This window comes from Phoenix dactylifera, chromosome 12 (genome assembly GCF_051530095.1).
Source record: "Phoenix dactylifera cultivar Ajwa chromosome 12, Ajwa_hap1_PhDact_Kaust_v1.1, whole genome shotgun sequence".
Taxonomy (NCBI): domain Eukaryota; kingdom Viridiplantae; phylum Streptophyta; class Magnoliopsida; order Arecales; family Arecaceae; genus Phoenix; species Phoenix dactylifera.
Genome location: NC_143201.1, coordinates 18,506,315 through 18,527,816, shown reverse-complemented (window position 1 = coordinate 18,527,816; position 21,502 = coordinate 18,506,315). Strand labels below are relative to the sequence as shown.

General features: G+C 37.0%; 1 protein-coding gene across 8 annotated transcripts in view; it reads right to left on the bottom strand.

The window, feature by feature from the left end:
- The window catches only part of LOC103705757 (aspartic proteinase 36-like), a 33,851-nt gene that overhangs the window by 1,651 nt on the left and 10,698 nt on the right, over nt 1–21,502 (bottom strand). Inside the window, exons 5-10 of one of the 8 annotated variants that reach the window (XR_015972091.1) lie at nt 20,908–21,070; nt 20,747–20,817; nt 14,609–14,699; nt 9,632–9,899; nt 9,100–9,175; nt 3,854–3,925 (exon numbers count right to left, since the gene is read on the bottom strand). Coding sequence is in view for 4 of the 8 variants with exons in the window: in XM_088708764.1 (XP_088564890.1) it covers nt 3,854–3,925; nt 9,100–9,193; nt 14,609–14,699; nt 20,747–20,817; nt 20,908–21,070 (491 nt within the window). In the remaining 4 variants the exon portion in view is untranslated. Of the gene's footprint in view, nt 1–1,183; nt 1,254–3,853; nt 3,926–9,099; nt 9,194–9,631; nt 9,900–14,608; nt 14,700–20,746; nt 20,818–20,907; nt 21,071–21,502 lie in introns of all 8 variants that reach the window. The other 7 variants (XR_015972090.1, XR_005513288.2, XR_015972092.1 and 4 more) reach the window with 7 other exon arrangements.

Below are 21,502 nucleotides of genomic sequence, written 5' to 3'. Positions count from 1 at the left end.
AACATGAACTAGTTGGGGTCGACTATTCAAAATATTACCTGTCTATTTGCTATATTCTCAAAAATATAACCATCAAGCCTTCCCCTAGTTATTTACAGACTCTTTGGATGCCCAGATTTCTTATACCCCGATAACTTGTGTTCGGTGGTTGAAGGCATCCATTGAGCACCCGTGATTACTAAGTTTTCAAGATAAGGGATTCCATGGGAAAGGTGGTTTCGGTTATCCCTAAAATACAGGAATTTAGCAGCCGCAGTTTTCAAGTTGGGCAAGTAACCTCTCACCACCCTGTTAAGTCGTTCTTGCTATCAAAAATAAAACTTCCATGCATATCCTATCCAGGTATCCAAACAGCCCCTTAGTCTGTCTAGGGCCAGCCATATGAATCCTCATTCGCTAAGCATTCCTATTGCAAAACAAGGAATGCCCTTAATGCACCAATGTCTACTTCGGATTAGTATCATAGTTCAACATGCTATTTATGACTAGCTATCAGCCCAACACCACAGGCTTTTGCCTTTTTCTCTGTGCTTGAGACCGGCTGCAAGGGTTTTATTTACCACATCCTCATGAATCACCAATGTTAACTAACAACAAAACCCAAAAACTGAGCTGTTAGGGAAGGGGTCAATAATGTATATCATGCAAGGATCTAAACACCGCTCGTTGGTATGATATTGATGGTATTGTGACGTTTCAATAGAAAAAGGGGTATTAGAACGGGTGCGGGACACTAGTTCTCTCTTGAATTGATTTATACTGAACATATGGGTCCGTACTAGTTCTGCACTGACAGTCCATACTAACCGTACCAGTTGCTTTTTATTCTTGTTAATATTGGCTATCTCGGTGCATCCAAACTGCACCTGTATCATATCATTTAGAGACAAAACCATTACGATGATCAATAATGTTATTTGAACCTTTGATATCTGCCCTTAGCATCCTCCCTCATGTGTGGCCTAGACCATGCACGTGAAGGCATGAATGAGTCGAGAACGACTCAAGATAATAAACAAGAAGGAGCCAAAAGAGAGAAGACTCAAAATAACAAATGCACGAACTAAAGAAAAATTCATTCAAAAGACCATGTTAGCCGCTATATCTCAAAAGCTTAAGTTGTTAAGGAAGGGGTGAACAATGTACATTAGGCTTAAACAACCAAAAGAAAATTAGAAATCACCTTTGACATGCGATGTGTTTGAGCTTCAATTTTGGATTCCGTTCTTTCTCATCGGTAGCATATTACCTAACTATACGAAGTGTAGTAGCTATTAGTTTTTTTAAAGCATCATAATTGAAGGTACAGACTTGAGATTTAGGTGAAACAGAAGGTTATGACATAATTTTAAGTGTTTCAACTAGTTTTTATTGAAACAAAATTTGGAGTCCAGGGAAACTTTGTCAAACTGGTTGAAAATAACTACCTACCACCACCAAAAAAAATAATAATTTAGTTTCAGTTCATGACCCATGAGATGGTGATGTTTCATGAGGAACCGATGATTCAAATCCTCGTGGGACATCTTGCGATGTTTGAAAAGGAGGCTGGAGCAGGCAGAGAACGAAATGAAGTAAAGCGAGAGGGGCGAGTAGAGTAGGTGGTGTATTGCATAGTGCAAACTTGCATTTTCTGCCCAACTTGTATATCTCCAACTGAACCATGTATAGAACCCAGTGGAACTATTCAAAATCCAAGGACAACCACTATGCAGTGTGGTTGCATACTGTGGCTACATGAGCTCTATGTGGCACAGGGGGTCTAGAAATAGTGAAATATATATGTGATGTGACCACATAGATCACTTCATAGAATAGTGGTAAGGAAGTTACTGAAAATTGTTGTGAGAATGGTCAATGATACGTGATAGTTTTAGATAAATAGAATTGTTCCATCAGTACAGCTTACTGAAAGATTTTGGATCTCAAGTAGCAGAAATCTGTGGGAGAATGGTTTAAGCAAATCATGGATGGAACAAGCATATGTTTTTTTACAGGTACGCTTGCTGGAACTTGTATATGCTCTTTTACATCCATAACATTTTATACATCTCCTTGAGTGTCATAATAAAATATAGCTTAAACTAAACTCCATATTGTGCAATTGGACCCCTAGACAACTAAAGCCTTTCAGCAATGCGAAATTTTTTTCAAGAATATTAACAAAATATTTCATCTCTGATTGATTTATGGGTGTTACTAATTTGGGAGTAGATCATAAAATTGCTAACCTTTTAACAAAGACAATTCCCCCTTGATTCTCTAGTCAAATATTATTATTTATTTTCCATATTGTTTTTCTTGACCTTGAACTTTTTAGATAAAGCTCATTATCCATACTTCTTTACATATACAAGTCTACATTTACCATGCAAAATTGTTTATTTACTAGCTACATATGTGCACCCCAGACTACATTACCATTGTTAGAGTGTGAACCCCTTTTTACAATACATTTGACTTAGTTTCCTAATAAGATAAGCATTCAATGTATGTTCTTGATATCAGTGTATGCATTTGTGCATACTGCTGAGTTTGTACATGGGCATGCCTTGAAGTACGATATGGTACTGTTAAGGCATTGGCACTAATAAATCCTTTAGTACCATACTGTACCGACACATTGTACTACATCTAACCTTTGCTCTGCCAGTGCCTTGAAGCGTATTGTTAGTTTATTTCCATATGTCTATGCCATGGTAGTAAACTACCGATACGAATTTCAGTATTGAGACTTTAAACCTTCACACGTGCACAAACGTTCATTTATTTACGAATCCTTCATATATATGCATTTGGCTGCATGCCCTAATCAAAGGCCTCTATTTGTTCCTCAAATTTGAAGGTATTAGAATCTAAGTTGATATCTAGGACTTTTGCATGAGGCTTCATACCTATCATGCTACATTGAATTTTCAGTTTGATGTAATTGTCGACCAGTTCACTATCAACTAAAGTTTTTGGAGTCAATTGGTTTGGTTAACATATTCATCGTCTCGGTACTGGACCCCGCATCGGTACCATGCTGGTATAGTGTTGGTACGCCCAGAATGACAGTCGGTTCGGTGTACCAAACTCAGTATGCTCCCCATAACGAGTCTCAATTCAATATCTATACAGTACAATACACCCAGTACGAGGTGGTATACACTGATATGGCGAACCATAAGAGCTTAAGTTTGCTAGAGGTTGTGAGTTTGAATCCCCTCCAAATCAGTTATTTACCTAATTATTCCTAATTATTTATTATCCATGACTAATGTTTTTTGTGTTGCCTTGTCTTTGCCTTGACTTGGTTCTCTCTCCACATGCATGGTCCAGGCCACATGTGCGAGAAGAGAGGCTGTTGAGCTCGATATCAATTGTTGAATCATTCCTTATCATCTTAGGTTTTGGGGGTCACTAATTAATTAGCAAAATTATTAATTGGTAGATTTCATAAGTCCTTTTCACAAGATTACCGTTGAAATTTGATAACTTGCCTGACAACAATCTTTTAATAGGAAAAAGGAGGGTTTCTGTACTTTCCTCGAAGATTTTGGATTCATAATATAATAAAAAAATGTTTATTGAAGAGTACATATTCAGGCCCATCTTTTGCCACCTATTATTAGTTAATAAACAAAAATTTCTGATGGTTCTTTCTACTTCAACTGCCTTTATAGGTGAACTAGGTCTGCAAACGTAGTTTAGTTCTTATGGAACAAAATTTCACCTAGTTACTTATTTGTAATCCAAAATCTTATACACAGGAAAATTTATGAAGCTAATCAACAAAGGAAATTCTAAAATTAAATGAAGCAATAAATTTGCAAAAAAATTCAAGATTAACTTGGTGATCAATGATACTTACAGTTGTGTTTGACCCAACCTACAACCTGATTCTCAAGATCATAAATGACTAACTTATTTGATAGGACCATATCTGCATTGACAGTATCATAAAAAGTGAGAGATTGGAGGCTAAATGGAGCTAAGATTTTACAATTTCAATGAGAAAAAACAAGTTGCAAATCTAATCAAGTTGTTAACTTCTGCAGCAATGAAGAAGTTTCACGAAATTAGAGGAACTGTTGCCATGATGCTTGGTAAGAGCAAGAGTATGAACCACAACTATATAATAAAAGGATATATAGGTATATCGAGACATGTATCCATGGACTGTGAAAAAATAATGAGACCAGCATTTTTCTGTTGACCTTTGTATTAGCATCCCATAATTAGTGGTGCTTTTGGACCACTCTTTTACCAACTAAAATGAGCATAAAAGCTTCTTCTCCACATATTTTTTTGGTCTATATATCTATTTAAGATTGGAAAAACTGTCACTGTGTTAAGAATAGACAAACTTCAGGTTTATGAACATGTTACATGTCCACTATGAAAGAAACAAGAATTATTGGTAGTATCTCTTAAATCATCGAAAGAGTTAGAGATTCTTGTACTTATAGTTTCAAAGTAGTTGAAAATTTAGCCCTTTTGCTTTTACAAATATGTGGCCTATGCCTATACCATGCTAACTCATCCAAAAAATAGGCTTCCTCCAAGTATGGTCAAGAATGCATTCAGGCAAGGAATGCTGCACCAGCCCGTACTAGCCGATTCAGCCCGTACCGGTTCTAACCGGTCCAGTTCGGCGTTAAAAACCGGTATCAACCTGAACTGGCCAACAATACCGACCCGTATCGGTTCCATTTCTTTGGGGCTTCTGGATGCGTGAACCAGGCTGAACCAGTGATACCGGTCCAAACCGGTACCGATGCCAACCGGTACACCTACCAGTATCGGTTCGGCGATCCTTGATTCAAGGCATGTGCCTAGTAACCACATATGGTCAAGAATGAATTCATGACACGTGCTAAGTTTTATCAGAACATGGTTGTTATCATTTGCCAAAATAGAGATGCTTCCATGGTGACAAATGGACAAATATGCTCAAGTTGACATAAATTCTAAATTTCAATCTAGAGATGTCTTGAATTGAAATGAGTTTCACTGTAATTACATTGGTACCTTGAAAATCAGGACCTGTTCTGAGAAAGTCACCAGTATAACAATTCAAAGGAAATGTAACTATACACACTGAAACCAACAATTCTTAACTTTCCCAAATGGAATATATTGATCTTTTAGTGAGACGCCAAATAGAATCTCTATTTGCAACTCAAGAAAACATGCCCAATTACCAAGAAACCTCACAAGATCATACTTAGCTCTATCGAGTGCTAAAAGAATCCTTTTTTCATTAGCTTAATAGATGCAAGAGATACTACTCTACAATTGGATATAATTTCTAGCTTCTGATAATCAGATCCTTCCATATTATCTAGCCACTTCCTACAAAAGCTGATACACACACATGCATGTGTGTTAAGGTCTCTACTCGAAGAGTTTCTGTTAATAAACTTAAATAAGAATTTTCTTAATAGGTTGTACTATGTCTGAGAAATAGGTGATTAGTGTTCTCTATTTACCATATGGTTAAACTATTAGGGTATCTAGAACAAGGTTTGCCATATCAGTGAATACCACCCCATACCTGCATGCCGTACCATATAGGTACCAACCGAGATTTGGTACGAGGGGCATACTAAGTCTCCATATGTCAAACTAACCCCATACTGGGTGTACAACACTATACCAGCATAGTATCGGCACAAGATCTAGTCTTGAGATAGCAAAAATTGACCTAAACATTCCTAGAACAACATTTTGAAAACAATTATGGGTAAAAAGACTTTCACAAATGGCATTTTACAAGCAACTTATTTTAAACTGCAGATTAGACACCAAAATGAGCTGGGCCCATGACCTTTGTTGATTTCATTAGCATTTGTTGTCAAAGCTTTGTAAGAAAGATGGGCAGTGGACGAAAGTTTTCATATGTAAGTATTCTTTGCAATGGGGGGCCTAACTCTAGTAACTAAATGTGCAAGCATCCATATGCTCTCAGAAAACAGAATGAAGAATCAATCTAGCTTGAACCTGTAATGGATTTGGAGAAAATTGATCAAAGTATCATACTTTTCCTCAAAATATTTCTATCAATTTCTATTCTAAATGATTTCACTCCATAGTTATAAATTTAATTTGGAATAGTTTAATACTAAAACTTATACTGCTAACAATATGCAGATTGTAATTAGACAAATGGTATTTCAATTATTGATATATCACATGAACATGCACTTTGCTTCATTTATTTGAGTTATGTACACTTTCGTAGGTTTCTTCCAACTTGTGTGAGTTGGGCATACCTAATCATGTTGGATCTCTAAGATCCAACATAGAGTTATGCTCGAAGCATGCTGGGCCACAAGATGTGGTTACATATTTTAACCAACCAAGTTGAACACTAGAAGTGTCATTTTTCCCATCTGGGAGCCCACTTGAGGAAGATTATCACGACTTTCAAAGTCTGTCTGGTGCCTATGACCATTGCATATAAAGCTGCTCCTTAGAACAATGAAAGATATTAGTGACAACAATTTATCGATTGTGGTGTTTGATGGTTCAATTTGTCAGAGTGAATCAACATAAATTGTATACTCTAACATCCTTCAAGGGAATAAGATCTATTGTTTAAATGTCTAATGCATGTACAATTAATTAAAAAGCAATGTAGTAGTTTACATTAGAATCTAAAAAGATACCCCAATGTATTTTTTCTTATTTGTGGACAAAATTGCATATTTTTTGTCCTAGTCTCTAATAAGACACAACAAAGCATGAAGTATGACATTGAGCCTTACCCAACAACAACATGATAAATGATATCTTTAAACCTTTAAACAACTATAAACCATCATAAACCAAATATCAGAAAATTTGCAAGAACAAACACTTCAAATAAATTTTCAAATATAATTTGCACTAATGTGCCTTTGTTCTTCCTTGTCTAGCTAGTCCTAGGGCAATTATGAGCTTTCACTTATTATTTACCTTGAGCATGTAAATGGATCAGGTTAGGGTCGACTTGAATCAAACCGAGGAAATTTAATGTGAAACCTGACCCAATAACTTGATGAGTTGGTGAAAAGTTGCCATGAACTTGGCCTGGCCTAAATTTGTGTGTTCAACAAATAGCGAACCTGACCCGATCAGGTGTTAGTGTCTGGGTTTGATTTGGGATTTCGATTTTTGGGCTTGGATTAGGTACGAATTTCTGTTTAGAATTATGTTAAGGTTAGGGGTACAGATGAGCCAAGTTGAGTACTAAGCTTCTCAAGCTTATATGAAAGGAGACTTATGCTCAAGCTAAGCTTGACAACAGATTGGCAAGATTGTTGGCAAGCTTGGATTCTTCGTTAAAAGAACAAGCTTGCTATCAAGCTGAGTTGAGCTTAGCTTCTATTTGTTTTTTCAGGCCTAAATTGTTTAGGCCCAGCTCTTCTATGACTCAAGCTTCAAATAGAGTTTGAGCTTGGTTTATTTCTTAATTAAACAAGCTCAATCAAGATTGATGACAAGTTTGTTTGTGAACAGATCTGTTCACTTGCAAGCGAGTTGTAGTTAAGGGTAGTGGTGAGAGTTGTTCATCACCGAGAAAGGGATGGGCTAAAGGCCACCATGTGTTAAGGTGGGGTTTGGACCAACAATGATTGAAATGGGATGTGGACTAAACAATGATTGAGATGGGATGAAGGACATTTTAGTAGGAGATAAGAGATAGAACTTGGTTAGGGGATAAACAATGCAAAAAGGTCGTTTGGAGTGACTCACGAAAAAAAATGCCGTCTAGGGAATTGGCAAGCAGAAATGATAATTTGAGGGACTAACTATGGAAAGAAATCATATATGGGATTGATAGCAAGCAATGCATTGGCATCAAGTGTGAAGAGCGGAAAGAGGAGGGGGTGAGAGGGAGAGAGGGAGATAGAGGGGGGGAGGGAGAGAGAGGGGATCTCGATTCGTGTAGTGCCCATGAAAGCAAGCAAGCAAGTAATCAAGTAAGGGGGATCAGGTGGGGAAAACATAGGAGGCCTCCCAGCCAAGATAACAAGACTAATCATCATTATTTTTGAATATATTTTCAAGCAATAATCAGGTTTCTAATATAATATATATATATCGTGATATCTACTATTATAACTTGAAACTAGTTTTTAACACACATGTTTATTGGACCCAAGGTTCGCCGTACCGGTACCGAACCCCGTACCGGTGCCGCATTAGTATAGGCGTACCGAGTGTCGGTACGGTACCGTACATTCGGTACCGACCGTACCGACATTGGTGTACCGATACCGGTACGGGTACGGTACGCTCCATACCGACCGGTACAGCGAACCTTGAATTTTGGACCATTATGAAGTGGTTAATCTAGGCTTGAGCCTCAACTAATTATTATATCAAATAACTGGTTTAGGTCATAAACAAGAAATCAAGTCGAAATATTTTACCAAATCTGGATTAATTGGGTGAGGTAAACTATTGACAGGTCTACTTGACTTCTCTCATAACTAAAATTGGCCTGGCTAGGCAATTGGCAAAAATAAGGAGGCTTGTTGTTAGGTTAAGAACCAAATGTAAAATATTATCAAACTTTGACGGATCATACCTTGACCATGTGAGCTAACCCAAATAGGTGTAAGAATAGTTAGTTATGATAACCAAAAAGACTTATATATCAAGTTGGCAACAAAAGCAGTAAGTTATGAATTAAAAGAGATAACTTGTTACATAAACTGGATCCAGACAGTGACATTTAAACATCCATTCTTTAGTACTTTCAATCTAAAATATCATCTCAAACCAAATACTAAATGGATGCCTCAAAGCTATTGATTACCACTTAATGGGAAAGCTGCAAGGAGAAATTCTGAATTAAGATAAATATAAAAAACATAAATCAATCGAAAGCATTTCATTATATAAACTATGTTAGAAAACCACTATAAACTGTTATATATGCTAGTCCAGTAGGTTTTGATTGAAGATAGATTAGGATCATAACAATTTTGACTGTTATTAACTATTATACTCAGAATGTAAATTCAGTTAATTATAACTAATGTGGATATGGATTGTGATATAACCATGCTACTAGGGTAACATATTCCAAGGGAAACATAATATGCAATAAAAATTATTAAGTACCTCCTAATATAAACATATCTTTCCCATCCCTTGATTGTGCTCCACTATTTTGCCAACCCACACACCAGACATCTTCCTGCACATATACCATCAACTGAACAAAACTTGAAGATAAAATGATTTAAAAAATGATATTTTAAAGTTTTTTAAATGGAAAACTAGAACACTGAAATAATTTTAAATGTGGACAAGTAACATTTAGGAATAAGTGAATAACAAAAATTAATGGCAAATCAACATCATTAGAAAGTTGACGCTCTGTTCCAGATAATATAAGCCTAAAAATTGTAGGTAATACTTGCCAGCAAATCTAGTTTCACATATTAAAAGATAAACTGATTTATTCTAACTAAAACTGTAGAGAAAACTTAAAACATGTAAGAGGCAAACAAGATTAAAAAAGATCATTTAGAAACCAAGAATTGGCTGATACTGCAACTTTTTCTTTTGAGAATAATGATGTGAATGCTACCAACATTTCAAAGAAATCAAGTAAGAATTACCCATGTCAAACAAAAACTATGAAAAATACCTCCCAGGGATCCAACAGAAAACCTCCACCATTTAAAAAAAGGGGTTCGGCATCTTTTCTTTTCTTTTTCTTCTCTTTTTCTTCTTCTTTTTTTTTTTTTTGAGAATAATGGTGGGGAGCCACCTTCTAGGCCATAGCCTCTCCTAGTGCAAGTGCCATTGAGAGAGGAACCAACCAACATACTGAAGTTACTTTGGCTAATTTAAAGGACATATGTGCTGGCACATAATTAGTACTGTACAGAGATTTGTTGTCCTTTCTCAGGTTCCTGAAAGGCAACTGAAATTTTCAATTTATCCACATTTCAAATGAATATTGCAAATCAAATACTCTAACATAGCATTTTTATAGTTTCTGCAGTTTATTTTTCTGAACTCTAATGTTTGAGCAGCTATTGACATTTTATATTACTGGGCATCATCACAATCTTGATTTCCATATATCTTGAGTGAGAATTATTTTAAGTTTGATAGGAGATCTCCAGATTATTTTTATGGCTACGTAAAAGAATAATATTGTACTCTCCCACGAGTTTTCAGTTAGAATACAAGTGAAATATCTACTTTACCATAACCGCAACAAGGCTTTCTCATCCATTTGTGTCCTTTTCTCGGGTTTAACCTCAAATGTGCTTGATTAACCTCAACCATCTCACCTTCTTAGCATATGGTTTAGGTTGGCTTTAATCAGAAACTCTCATGCACGGATGTATGAATTAAATTCATAGATCAGCATAGAATGAGATGAAACAGGTAAAGAAAACATTTTACCAAGAAAAAATGGGTGCGAAAATGAGGAAAAGCTACAGAAAAAGAAGAAAGTTCAAGATAAAGTCTGAGTGTCTCAAGACAAGAAAGAGGCCCTTTGAAAAGATCAGGCCAATATGGTATGTTCAAGCATAGTTTAGGAGCTAAGGCTGCCAAATAACAATATGAACTCCAACAACCACCCAGTTCACAAATAGTGCACATGAATCTTTACGAGTGAAAAGGAAGAGAGCTAGGCTTTAAGTTGAATCTAAATAAAAAGGTTTTGACCTTCTACTAACTATTGGAAATGAAGATCAGATGAGGGTGTTCTAGGTAGAATTCACTCAACTAGAGAAGAGGCACGATTGATCCCATGATCTTGGCTTCAATTGGGAGTTAGATCTAAAAATGAGTCTCTTGAAAAGATGATACAATTCCTAAAGTGGTTGCGATTTGATAATTGTGGACAATAGAGCATTGAAATCGAGCAACAGAATTGTGAAAAGATTCTCAAGGCATTTATCCATTCCAATAGTGGAGAACATTGCCTTGGCACAGCCAGATCTTCTATAATGTATCTTTGTAAGCTTCGAAATTTCTTATAATTGTGAAGTGGAATCATAATTAGTGGCAAAAAAAGGACTCTAAGGTGTAGCACATTCAAAGTGGGACTTCCACAGAACTGAATATAGAAATAAAAAGAGACATATAATACATAGAGGATCACTAGGCTGTTGGGAATATAGTTACCATGACGGGAAACTGATGCGAGTTGAGAAACAATATGAAAGTCGGAAGTGGGAGACTACATTTTAGAAAAGTCTAAATGAGGGAAATGGGAAATTATAACATAACATATGCTAAATTTTATAAAAAAAACTATGAAAAAACAAAGAACTTGAAAGAAAAAATTGGGAGGGGAGAGAGTATTTTATCAAGCATTAAAAAGAAGTGGGAGTGCATCTGGAGCACAAAAGCCATACAAACAACTTATCTAGATGATGGGCACTCATGTTATCACTTCTCCAATCATCCCAAACAACAAAACAGCCTATGTTATTTTTCCTTCTTTAAAGAATTCTTAGGTGACCGGTACGGTGTTTTTCACCTGGGAGCCTCCACCTCCGAGTTTTCTCAAGGTCAACTTCGATGGGTCTGTCTTGGACGGAGGTATGAGGGGCGGCATGGGTTTTATTATTCGGACCCATCTGCCAGGGTCGTGGTGGCAGAGGGCAGTCAACTCTTCGACATATCGGTTCTGGATGCGGAGCTGAGGACCGCTTGGGCGGGCCTTCGTCATGCCCGGTGTGTTTTACAGGCCAGTTCCATCGTTCTGGAGGAGGACTCAACCACGACTATCAATTAGATCCGAGAGGTCCAAGGGGTAATGGTTGTGTCCACCCTTTGCTCCGAGATATCTCGGCAATGGTGAGGGATGGAGGGGCCTTCTAGGCCAATCATGTTTTCGTGAAGCTAATGGATCTGCGGACTAGGTGGTTACTTATGTAACCAGTCACTTGAGTAGCACCATGTGGGCTGGAGATGGAGAGTTGCCCTTAGCACTCCGAGGTATTTTATTTTTTGACTTTATTGGGTGCATCCGTACTCGTCTGGTATGATCCACCCACCTTAGCAAAAAAAAAAAAAAAATCTTGAGGTGATGGGTGATGGTGAATAGTAGTAGCTGTAGAGAATGCAAGTGTTTCTCGCTCTCTCTCTCTCTCTCTCAGTGATGATGAGCGACACACTGCTCAGTTGCACCTCGCAGCATGATGGTGTTTTGACAACAAATAGGATAGATCAAATTAGGAGCGAGGAATGAATCTTTTTCTCTAAATCAGTTTCTTATCCGATAAGTTTCCTGTTCCATCAAGAGTTCATTTCTGGCAAGTTTCCCATACGAATCGCACTCATTTCCATATGCGTTTCTTAGGAAGCTCCTAATTGACCAAGAAATATGTTTCTTCATAACTATGGTTGAAATACTCTAAATAAGAGCCCCAAATACCATAACCTGCTACTCTAGTGGCAAACCTTTTCTTCCTTTCTTTATTTATTTTATTTAACCTTTTTTAAATTTTTTCTCTCGTACAATTATTTTCATGGTCGGCGAAACCATCCCGAACCGCCCAGTTTGGGGCGTACTGAGCCATACCGGCAGTGGAACGGGACAGTTCCGGTAACCAAAACCAAAAATCAGGACAGAGGGGGGGAAAAAGGAAAGAAAAGATAAGAGAGAGAGCGGGGGAGGGAGGAAGAGAGAGCAAGGAAGAGAGACGGAGGGTGGCAACCGGCCGGCAGAGGGCCACGAAGGGCCGGAGAGCCTGCGGAGGGGCGGAGGAGGGGTTCCGCCTCTGGTTATCTTGTTTCGTTCGAAACAAAGTCCCGGAGAGGCCCTTTTTTATTTTCAAAAATTTTAAGTGAAGTCAGCAAATTCCTTATTGTCGACTTTGCTTAAAATTTTCTAAAATAAAAAAGGCCCCTCTTCGGGACCCCTATTTCAAACGAAACAAAAAAACCGGAGGCAGAGCCCGTCCACTCCTCCACACAGCTCCCCGGCCCTCCGTCAGCCTCCGCCGGATGTCTGCCTCCCTCGCTCTCTCCCTCGCTCTCTCCCCCTTCTCTCTCTCTTTTTCTCTCTCTGGTTCTCTCCTCCCCCGCCTCCTCTACTATGTCGGTACGAATCTGGTACAGAACAGCATGAGGGCGTACCGACTCATGCCGTCGGGCAACCGGTCCGGGCCTCAGTTCTGGCACAGCAAACTTTGATTATTTCTAATTGACTTAATGGGACATAACTCCAATAAATGAATATACTAGCAACTTTCATAACCTATCTGTATTCAAATGCTGAAAATCTTAAATAAAGATTCTCAGATGATGAGTCTTACACTTGTCATGGTACTTATGATAGCCACCATCTCTTTTATTCAACCTCACTACCTGCTTTGCAAAGTTATCATTTTGGCAACTACACTAGATGATCAAATCTTCAAAATTGGAATGGAGGATTCATACTAAAGTCTTGAGGCAATTCTGGAATATGAGCATTGAACACTAAATTCTTCAGAATATTATGCAAGATCAGCATTTTTTTAATGAATGTTTTGGTACTTCCCCTATGAAATCTTTTAGGCCTCAATGGTATTATATTGCCATCATCAGGCCCAACACTTATAACTCAACCCTTGTAACTCAAATTGCATATATTTAATTTTAGTGCTGGGTGTCAAACACTTGAATCAGTAACGGTTCTCATCTGCCACTGATTTTCTATTATTGACATTTTTCTGCATTGTTCCCCATCTGAATTGGTTTATTTTTGCTGGCATCATTAGTATAAAACCCTTGCATTAGCTACTACCATATAGGAAAAACTAGCTGCTTGTGGTATTCCTATATCTTCCACTCATCACATACAAGTACGATCCAGCACACAGGACTGTACAACCAGAACATCCACTTTAAGCCTTAAGCTAAAGGGTCACGATGTTTTTGAAGGTCTCTATGAAGTTCAGCCTAAGTGAAAGAATGGTTCTACATCATGTGACAAGAAATCCAGTAAATTAAATTTCAGCTTTTATAGTTTTCTTCAATTACAAATTAGATTTTGGTTTTGCTACATCAGGAAAAATATTATTATAGTAGTACAAGCTAAAGTAAGCAATATATGATGAAATGATCCATATGTTCCCTCTTTAAATAAGATTTTCAAAATGTATAAATCACACCACAACCAATAAATATTAATGAATCTGATTATAATTGGCTTTGACTAAGCTTCTTCTTCATTCTGTTCCATCAAGGATTATATACTCCATCAATGACATTATAAAAAAATAAATTTCTTCCTAGCTAGCTTTGAATTAAAAATTCATTTGAGTCCATTAAGATGGGCCACTAAATATGCTGAATACTAGCTATTAATAAATCTACAAAAGAAATATAAATTAGAAGTCCTTCAGATCTTGCTGATCAAGAAGTTATATTTCTGTTCGCTATATGATGATCCTGATCGCCTTGATCCTTCTGATTGAAAATATAATGAAGCAAAGAATTAGCTAAGGCATTATCGAATAATTGAAAAAAGTAACACATCTTATTCCATCATCAAAACAAGCTTAGCAAGAAAATGTTTTATAGAACAAATGCTACTAAAGCATGAAAAGGACAAAAAATTCAGGTCCCTCACCCACACCAACAAACTCAAACTGCAGATCTTAGTTACCTTATCTTGAAAGAGATATTCATGAGGATAAACAGTCAAAGTAAGAGACTTCTCAAAATGAAAGGTAACTTTCGGAAATTCAACGTCAACACTGCAATAATACATAGAACAACAAATTAGTGAGTTAGGTGTAGTTAGATCAACAGATTAAATTAGCAAAATTTAATGAAAACCTATATGATTGCTTTATAAACAATATTCAAACAGTTGGTCTAAGCTAAACTTGATTTTGGAAGAAACACCGTACCAAAATTTGATGTATTAATTAAAAATGCCAATTTTACCCTTAGGCATACCTCATTCTTTTAAAAAAAAAGATTGAATTAATCTCCTGAACTCAAGCATATTCAAAGCTAATTTTTTAAAATAGTACAATGATATCTCATATAGTAAGAGCAATGATCATTCAGAAAGATGCAGAATAAGAATAAACTTATAAAATTTATATGAAATAATTTAAAAAAGAAAAGAGAGAAGATGAAAAAGAAATCATAAGTAGATATTTTAGGACAATAAGATGGGCGTTAGAATGTCTATCTATTTTCAGAAGGAATAGAGGATTTGTGCTAACTGCACAAGAAAAAATAGCAATTACCATCAATATCTGCACATATATCACCTAACAAATAAACTTGTGGAAAACCAACAAGACAGCTTGATTTTATTGTGAGATCAAGAATTGAAATCTCAGTTTTTACCAGTCTGTCTTAACTGTCTTGAATCATATTAATGAGATGTTAGGTCCAGAGATGGGTCCAAAACCCTAGTACTTGGAAAAACAGGCCATCTTGTTACCAGCAAGACCCACCGGTACTAAGTCATGTCAAAAAGAGATGCCTGAGACTCTTCTTTCTTTATTTGCTTCATACATGATATGGAACGAAAGAAGGGAGAAATAGAGAAAGAGGGGAAGAAAAGGCTCAGATCTGGCACCTCCAAGACCAAATATAGATTAACACCCAGTCGGGTCCACTCTACATCTTTTTTTTGGCCTTTTAGACCAAAATCAAAGAAAAGAAAATATAATGCCAAAATTTTTCCCATTTGACACAAAACTTTTGATATGTTGTATCGTGGATATTGATACACCTCGGAACCAATTAATGAGAGCTTGCCATGAAGACTCCAACTAACCAGTGAAAACATGCCACATGGTCAACCCTAGAGACGTGCGGAGAATCTTTCAAATTTCAAACTCCCCCCAGCCAGCGACAGCTCAACCACGATTGCAAACGGTTTACATAACTGCATGACGAACATGCGAGATGTGTGAAGCGAGAGGCGCAGGTGAAATGCCCGCACATGATCTTCAAGACGTGCGATAGGTTACCAAAAAACAATTGATCCACTTGCCTAAATATTTTGGCGATGGGCGTTAGCCCTCGCCTATATAAACCATTCTCGAGGGATTCTCTAAGTAAATGCTCTCGAGCCCTTTAACACCTTGTATTGCCACTTTTCCGCTCTCACAACATCTTCACTATTTTCTGAGAGTCCATCTGACGTAGGCATCGGACCCTCATCGGACACTTTCCGGCAAGAGGACTTCTCTATCTTGCTTTTTCAGATTAGATCCAACGTCGGATCGAAGGTCCGAGCATAGTCTTCTTCCATATAGCGTCACTTCGAGAACGATAGGCATCAGAGCTATCCCCACCTAAGCACAGCAGCCACCACATCACCACCTCGAATGCACATCACAATCTTCATCCGACCTCCTTGGTCTGAGTAGCTGATCGTCTGAGCACTCTAATAGCTTGACCAGCTCAGCACCTTGGTCGGGCCGATTCCAACAGCAACAGATATCTACAACTCCATATTTTTTTAATAATTATTTTATCTTTATATAATAATAATTTTTTAAATAAATGGTTATTGATAAAATAATAATTTGGGGACAAAGGTCGCATATTGAACCTTAGTGTGCAAATAATATTACTATATTAATGTTGGAATTGCATCAATTTTGGGCACAATTCTGAAGCATCCAAACCTTTGACTAAAATTGGCATAATTGTAAAATTTATAGAACCACAATGCGTTCCGGTTGGGAAAATATCCAGAGGTATTAAGAAGATTCCTCAACCATTTGAATTTTCAGAATATCTACAAATTTTAAGTTAATTTTTGCGTAAAAATTTCTAAAAGAATAAAAATTAACTTAAATCTTAAAAATTTTAGAGCAAGTATATATAATTTAGAGCCATTAATTTTAGATCAGCATGCATTTTGGTAATTATCCCATTAATCTTATTTAACTAATTATTATTTAAATAATTGATTAAATATGCATGTTCAAAGATGAAGAGTTCTTCACTCGGCTTTGGATGGTGATGATATTGATGAGGAGATTATTAGATGGTTGAGTAGAAAAGAAGATGCATTTCACAAGTAGCAAGCACAAACTCTGCTGCAGCATGCTCATTAGTGTATTAATTTTTGTGGTAGCATAAGAGGAAGCAATGCAATCAAAAAGGAAAATTATGTGCCTTGCATTGCATGATCACACATTGCTATCGACACCATCTATATCAATGATCACAAATGTTGCACATGTTGAGAATTTGAGATATGGAAGATAACCAAGGGAACAATGTATACGTGTTATCGATCCCAAGCTCTCATTCTAAGAATCTTATTTTCAATTAAAATTAATAATGATGATGCTTGATGTTGCTTGGCTGCCATCCAAAGTTAGCAATAGATTCCTCTCTTGCAAACTACGGAGAGCGTTGGCTTGTGTGAAGTCAATATGGACAACTAAGGATTGTCACAGGAGCAAAGGTTGAAGCCAAGGTCCGCCGTACCAGTGCCGGTCGGCGTATCGGTGCCGGTCGGCGTACCGGTGCCGGCCCGTACCGGTGGCGTACCGGTCCGTACCGGTGGCGTACCGGTCCGTACCGGTGGCGTACCGGTCCGAACCGGTCCCGTACCGGTCCGTACCGGTTCCGTACTGGTTCTTCAACAATAAATTACCGGTACCGGATTTTATGCTGATTCGGTACCGGCCCCAGGCCGGACCGGTACGTACCGGCCCCAGGCCGGACCGGTACGTACCGGCCCCAGGCCGGACCGGTACGTACCGGCCCGTACCGGCCGGTACGGACCGGTACGGCAGACCATGGTTGAAGCACTAGTTCACACCAATCCATACCATGTGCACCATATCATATAGATAGGGAACCCATACTCAGTACACCCCTTGGAACTATACAATACAGACGCATGAAAGTTAATGTCACCTTCGTCATGTTGTCACAAACTACCATACAATGTATCTATACAGTATGTATGACACATACCAATATCATACCATAGCAGTCCTTAACTAGTATAGGTATCAGTACTAAACTACTGATACTTCAAATCTTGCATAGGAGAGTTAACACTCCTAGGCATAAGAGAGTCAATACTACTAGGCTCGCACTTCCAAAACTTGATTTTCAATTGTTGGGAACAATGATGGCTTTTGAGGTCGCCAATCACCACCACAATCAGAGTTAGGTCCTCTCTCACAAACCAAGGAGCTAGCACTATAGGTTCTACCCAAAGTCAAACAACACAAAAGAAGCACTCAAAAGAGCCCTTCAAAAATTAATGCCATTCAATTCAATACATAACTAAGTAATGGGACCTTTAAGATTCCAAAATTCATTAAGAAAAATCAAATAAAAATATCAAATTCAACTAGAATAGATAAAATGCAAAAATATAAATTTCAGTAGTTTGGGCAGTTCTTCAGTAGAATAGCAATGACTCCATCTAGACTCGCTAATGCAGTCAAGGGACCCTATACCTGCCACATGCCTAAACAAGGGATCCAAGCATCCAAGAGGAGGTCTCATAAGGGCAACATGTTTGATGCAAGGCTACCACAACTCAAGATGATTATATGGCTACACCAAAACCTCTACTTGAGCAAGCTTGAAGGTCAAATCCTTGAGATTCATGCTAAGAACAACTGGTGGGATGACAGTCATGAGACACATTCTGGAAGACCACCAGACTAATAAGCACCTTTTCAAGCAAGAATACAAGGTGGCACTTGACTCATAGGTGTCCAATTAGCTTAAATTTCGACTCTTATATCGAGCCACATTAATGAAAAGCAGTCCAAAGCACATATCCAAAGCTTCACCAGCATCAACACGGTTAAAATTTTCAGATGAAACTACTTCCACAGCATCTGGCATTGAGTTTGCTTTCCAATGCATCTTGAATCACCAAAAATGGAGGTTGGATGAGGAAGATATCGACAATGTATAAAAAACATGTCAGTGCTGATGAACTTCTAGATATTTATGTAAATTCCATTCCACGACATGATAATTTAAGGATTTTACTGAATTTTCTTGCTTCTTTCTTCCAAAAGCTCATGTCGGATGAGTTATAAGTCCAACAAGACTTACAAATTTATTTTCTATGATTCATTTATCTTTACTTTCTTTTAGGAAATTTGTACCCTACTGGAATTAGGAAAAAACCTATTGACTTTAGGAGGTATCTCCTATAACTACGATCTCCTATGTACCTCTTGAGTCTCAACAATTATTGAAAGCATTAAAAAATTATGTTGAGATTCTTCTCAATTTTCTTGAGTGGTAAGAAGTTACTTGAGACCCCGTGGTGCAACGCCACGGGTCGGTGAGGCGTCGGAGTTCTTCTGCCGAGACCTTATGAAGACCAAAAACTGGGCTAAACACCAAGCAAGAAGGGAAGGTGTGGGACTATGGGGCCTTCTAGTTATCCTTTGCTTAGGTTTAGTTCCTTTTCCTATATCCCTTGGTTAATTGTGCTCTGGTTTAATTTTCTACTATAGTTTTTAGTTTATTTTTTACTTCTAGTTTCTAGTTTCCGTTGTGTTACTTTGATCTCGTGGGATAAGGATCCCATAGGATTCCTTACATGCATGACTTGCACAATCCTTAAGCCACTGGAAAGCCTGTTCAACAAGCTAGGAAGCACTGATACTTCAATTTCATGCCTCATTCATACTAGATATATATTAGATATTGATACTTATTGAATGTGTATGGTATTTGTTGGATACTTATTTTGCATTTCCTTATTTCAAGCTAAAAATACACTCCAATTTCTACCCGAATATGCCCGAGATACTCCACAGATTTGTTAATAGACTCTTATTCTTGCATAAACTATACTTTTCTCTGAACATATTTCATTCTATTCCATTTGAACAACCCATCTAAGAAAGAAAATTATGTCTAAGCATACTTCATTCTAGTTCATTGTAGTAACTCATTTAAGAAGGAAAAAGAACCATGTAAGGACATTTCATTCTATTCCATTTTAATAATTCAACTAAGCGAGGAAAAAAACCATTTTCCATCATATTTCATTCTATCTCACATGAATAACTGATCTAAACAAAAATTATTTTATTTCATTATTTCATTTTAATATTACCATTGTATTCTATTACAAGAGAAAAAGCTCTTCTAAGAAAAAAGAAGAATCATAAGAACATGTAATGCTTTCTAATTAGGAAAGACACATCAAGATTGCATCTCATTTGCTATAATAACAAAGCTTAGCCAAAATAACATACATTGTATCATTAGAGCCTCAGATAAATGTGACATTGAATCATTGATATATATTAGAAAATGCTAGAAAATATTAAGTACAATTGTTAAAACAAAAAAGAACAAGAAAGATCAAACAACAGCAATTTCAGTTGGTTTTGGCTCAAAACTACTGAAATAGACCAAAATTGAAATCATAATTTATAACTTGAAACATAACCATATATCTGGGCCAGACAACTAATTAGACTGCTCTCTTCATATAATAATTCAAATGAAATGGGTGAATACATAACATTTACATATTAGAAAGAGCAATAATAAAAAGGTATATAGCAATTCATAATCAACAAGGCATAAATCTAGATAATATAATTCAGATAATTTCTTCACCTCACAAACCATTTTGATAAAAATGGGAGAAATACATGAGCTTTACTTATTAGAAAGAATAACATACAAACAACATATAGCCATTTCGACCCAAAAGGCATATATCTTGATCATTCAATTCAGCTAACTTCCTTGAAAAAATTAAGGAAAAGAACTTCTAGATAACAAGGATCAAAAGGTGCTAGTCATGAAAGCATACCTTCCAGAATATCTGAAACATACAAAGACCCCATTGTTATGAATAGTCAAACCTTGATGGAATTTGAATATCTGAAAAAATATTGAAAAATGAGCAGAAATGCATATATATGGGTATCAAAATAACCTAGAAATTGAATACAATAGAAAATGATCCCCCACCGCATTGAGTAACTGCTTGAAAACTGCATCTGGAAGATAAGCCAAGGTTGTGCCGCAGTCAATAATGGCACCTTTATTTGCTCCATCGTCAAATAAATAAGTAGGAAGCCTTAGAAAAGTCCCACCAACCTCAATTCCTGTCAAGTTGACATTGTAATGTTTCCTGTGGAAGTTAAAATTTTGAAACTTTAGCAAAGCCTTACAGACCACAAGTAGTTGCCACATCCATACCCATTCAAAGTTTAAGCTTCATATCTTACCACACCTTACGAGCCATGAAACAGAAGAAGCTAGTATTGGAGGGCAAGCACTTATCTTTATATCACAAAGCCAGCAGATATGCTTATAGGATTTCTGTCTAATAAGCATGACAGCTCACTAGGGATGCATAAATATACAGACTCTATATCTAGTTTACATACAAATTCAAGCAAACAACAGGAGGATCCAAGCTTAGTAACCAAGTACAATTATACCTATACTGAATGTTGCAATGCAAGATTGCCTAACCTCAGTACATAAAAGAAAAAGGTGAGATTCATATAGTACAACTAAGACAACAATATAAGACCATGGAAATCTCAAAAGCAACAGG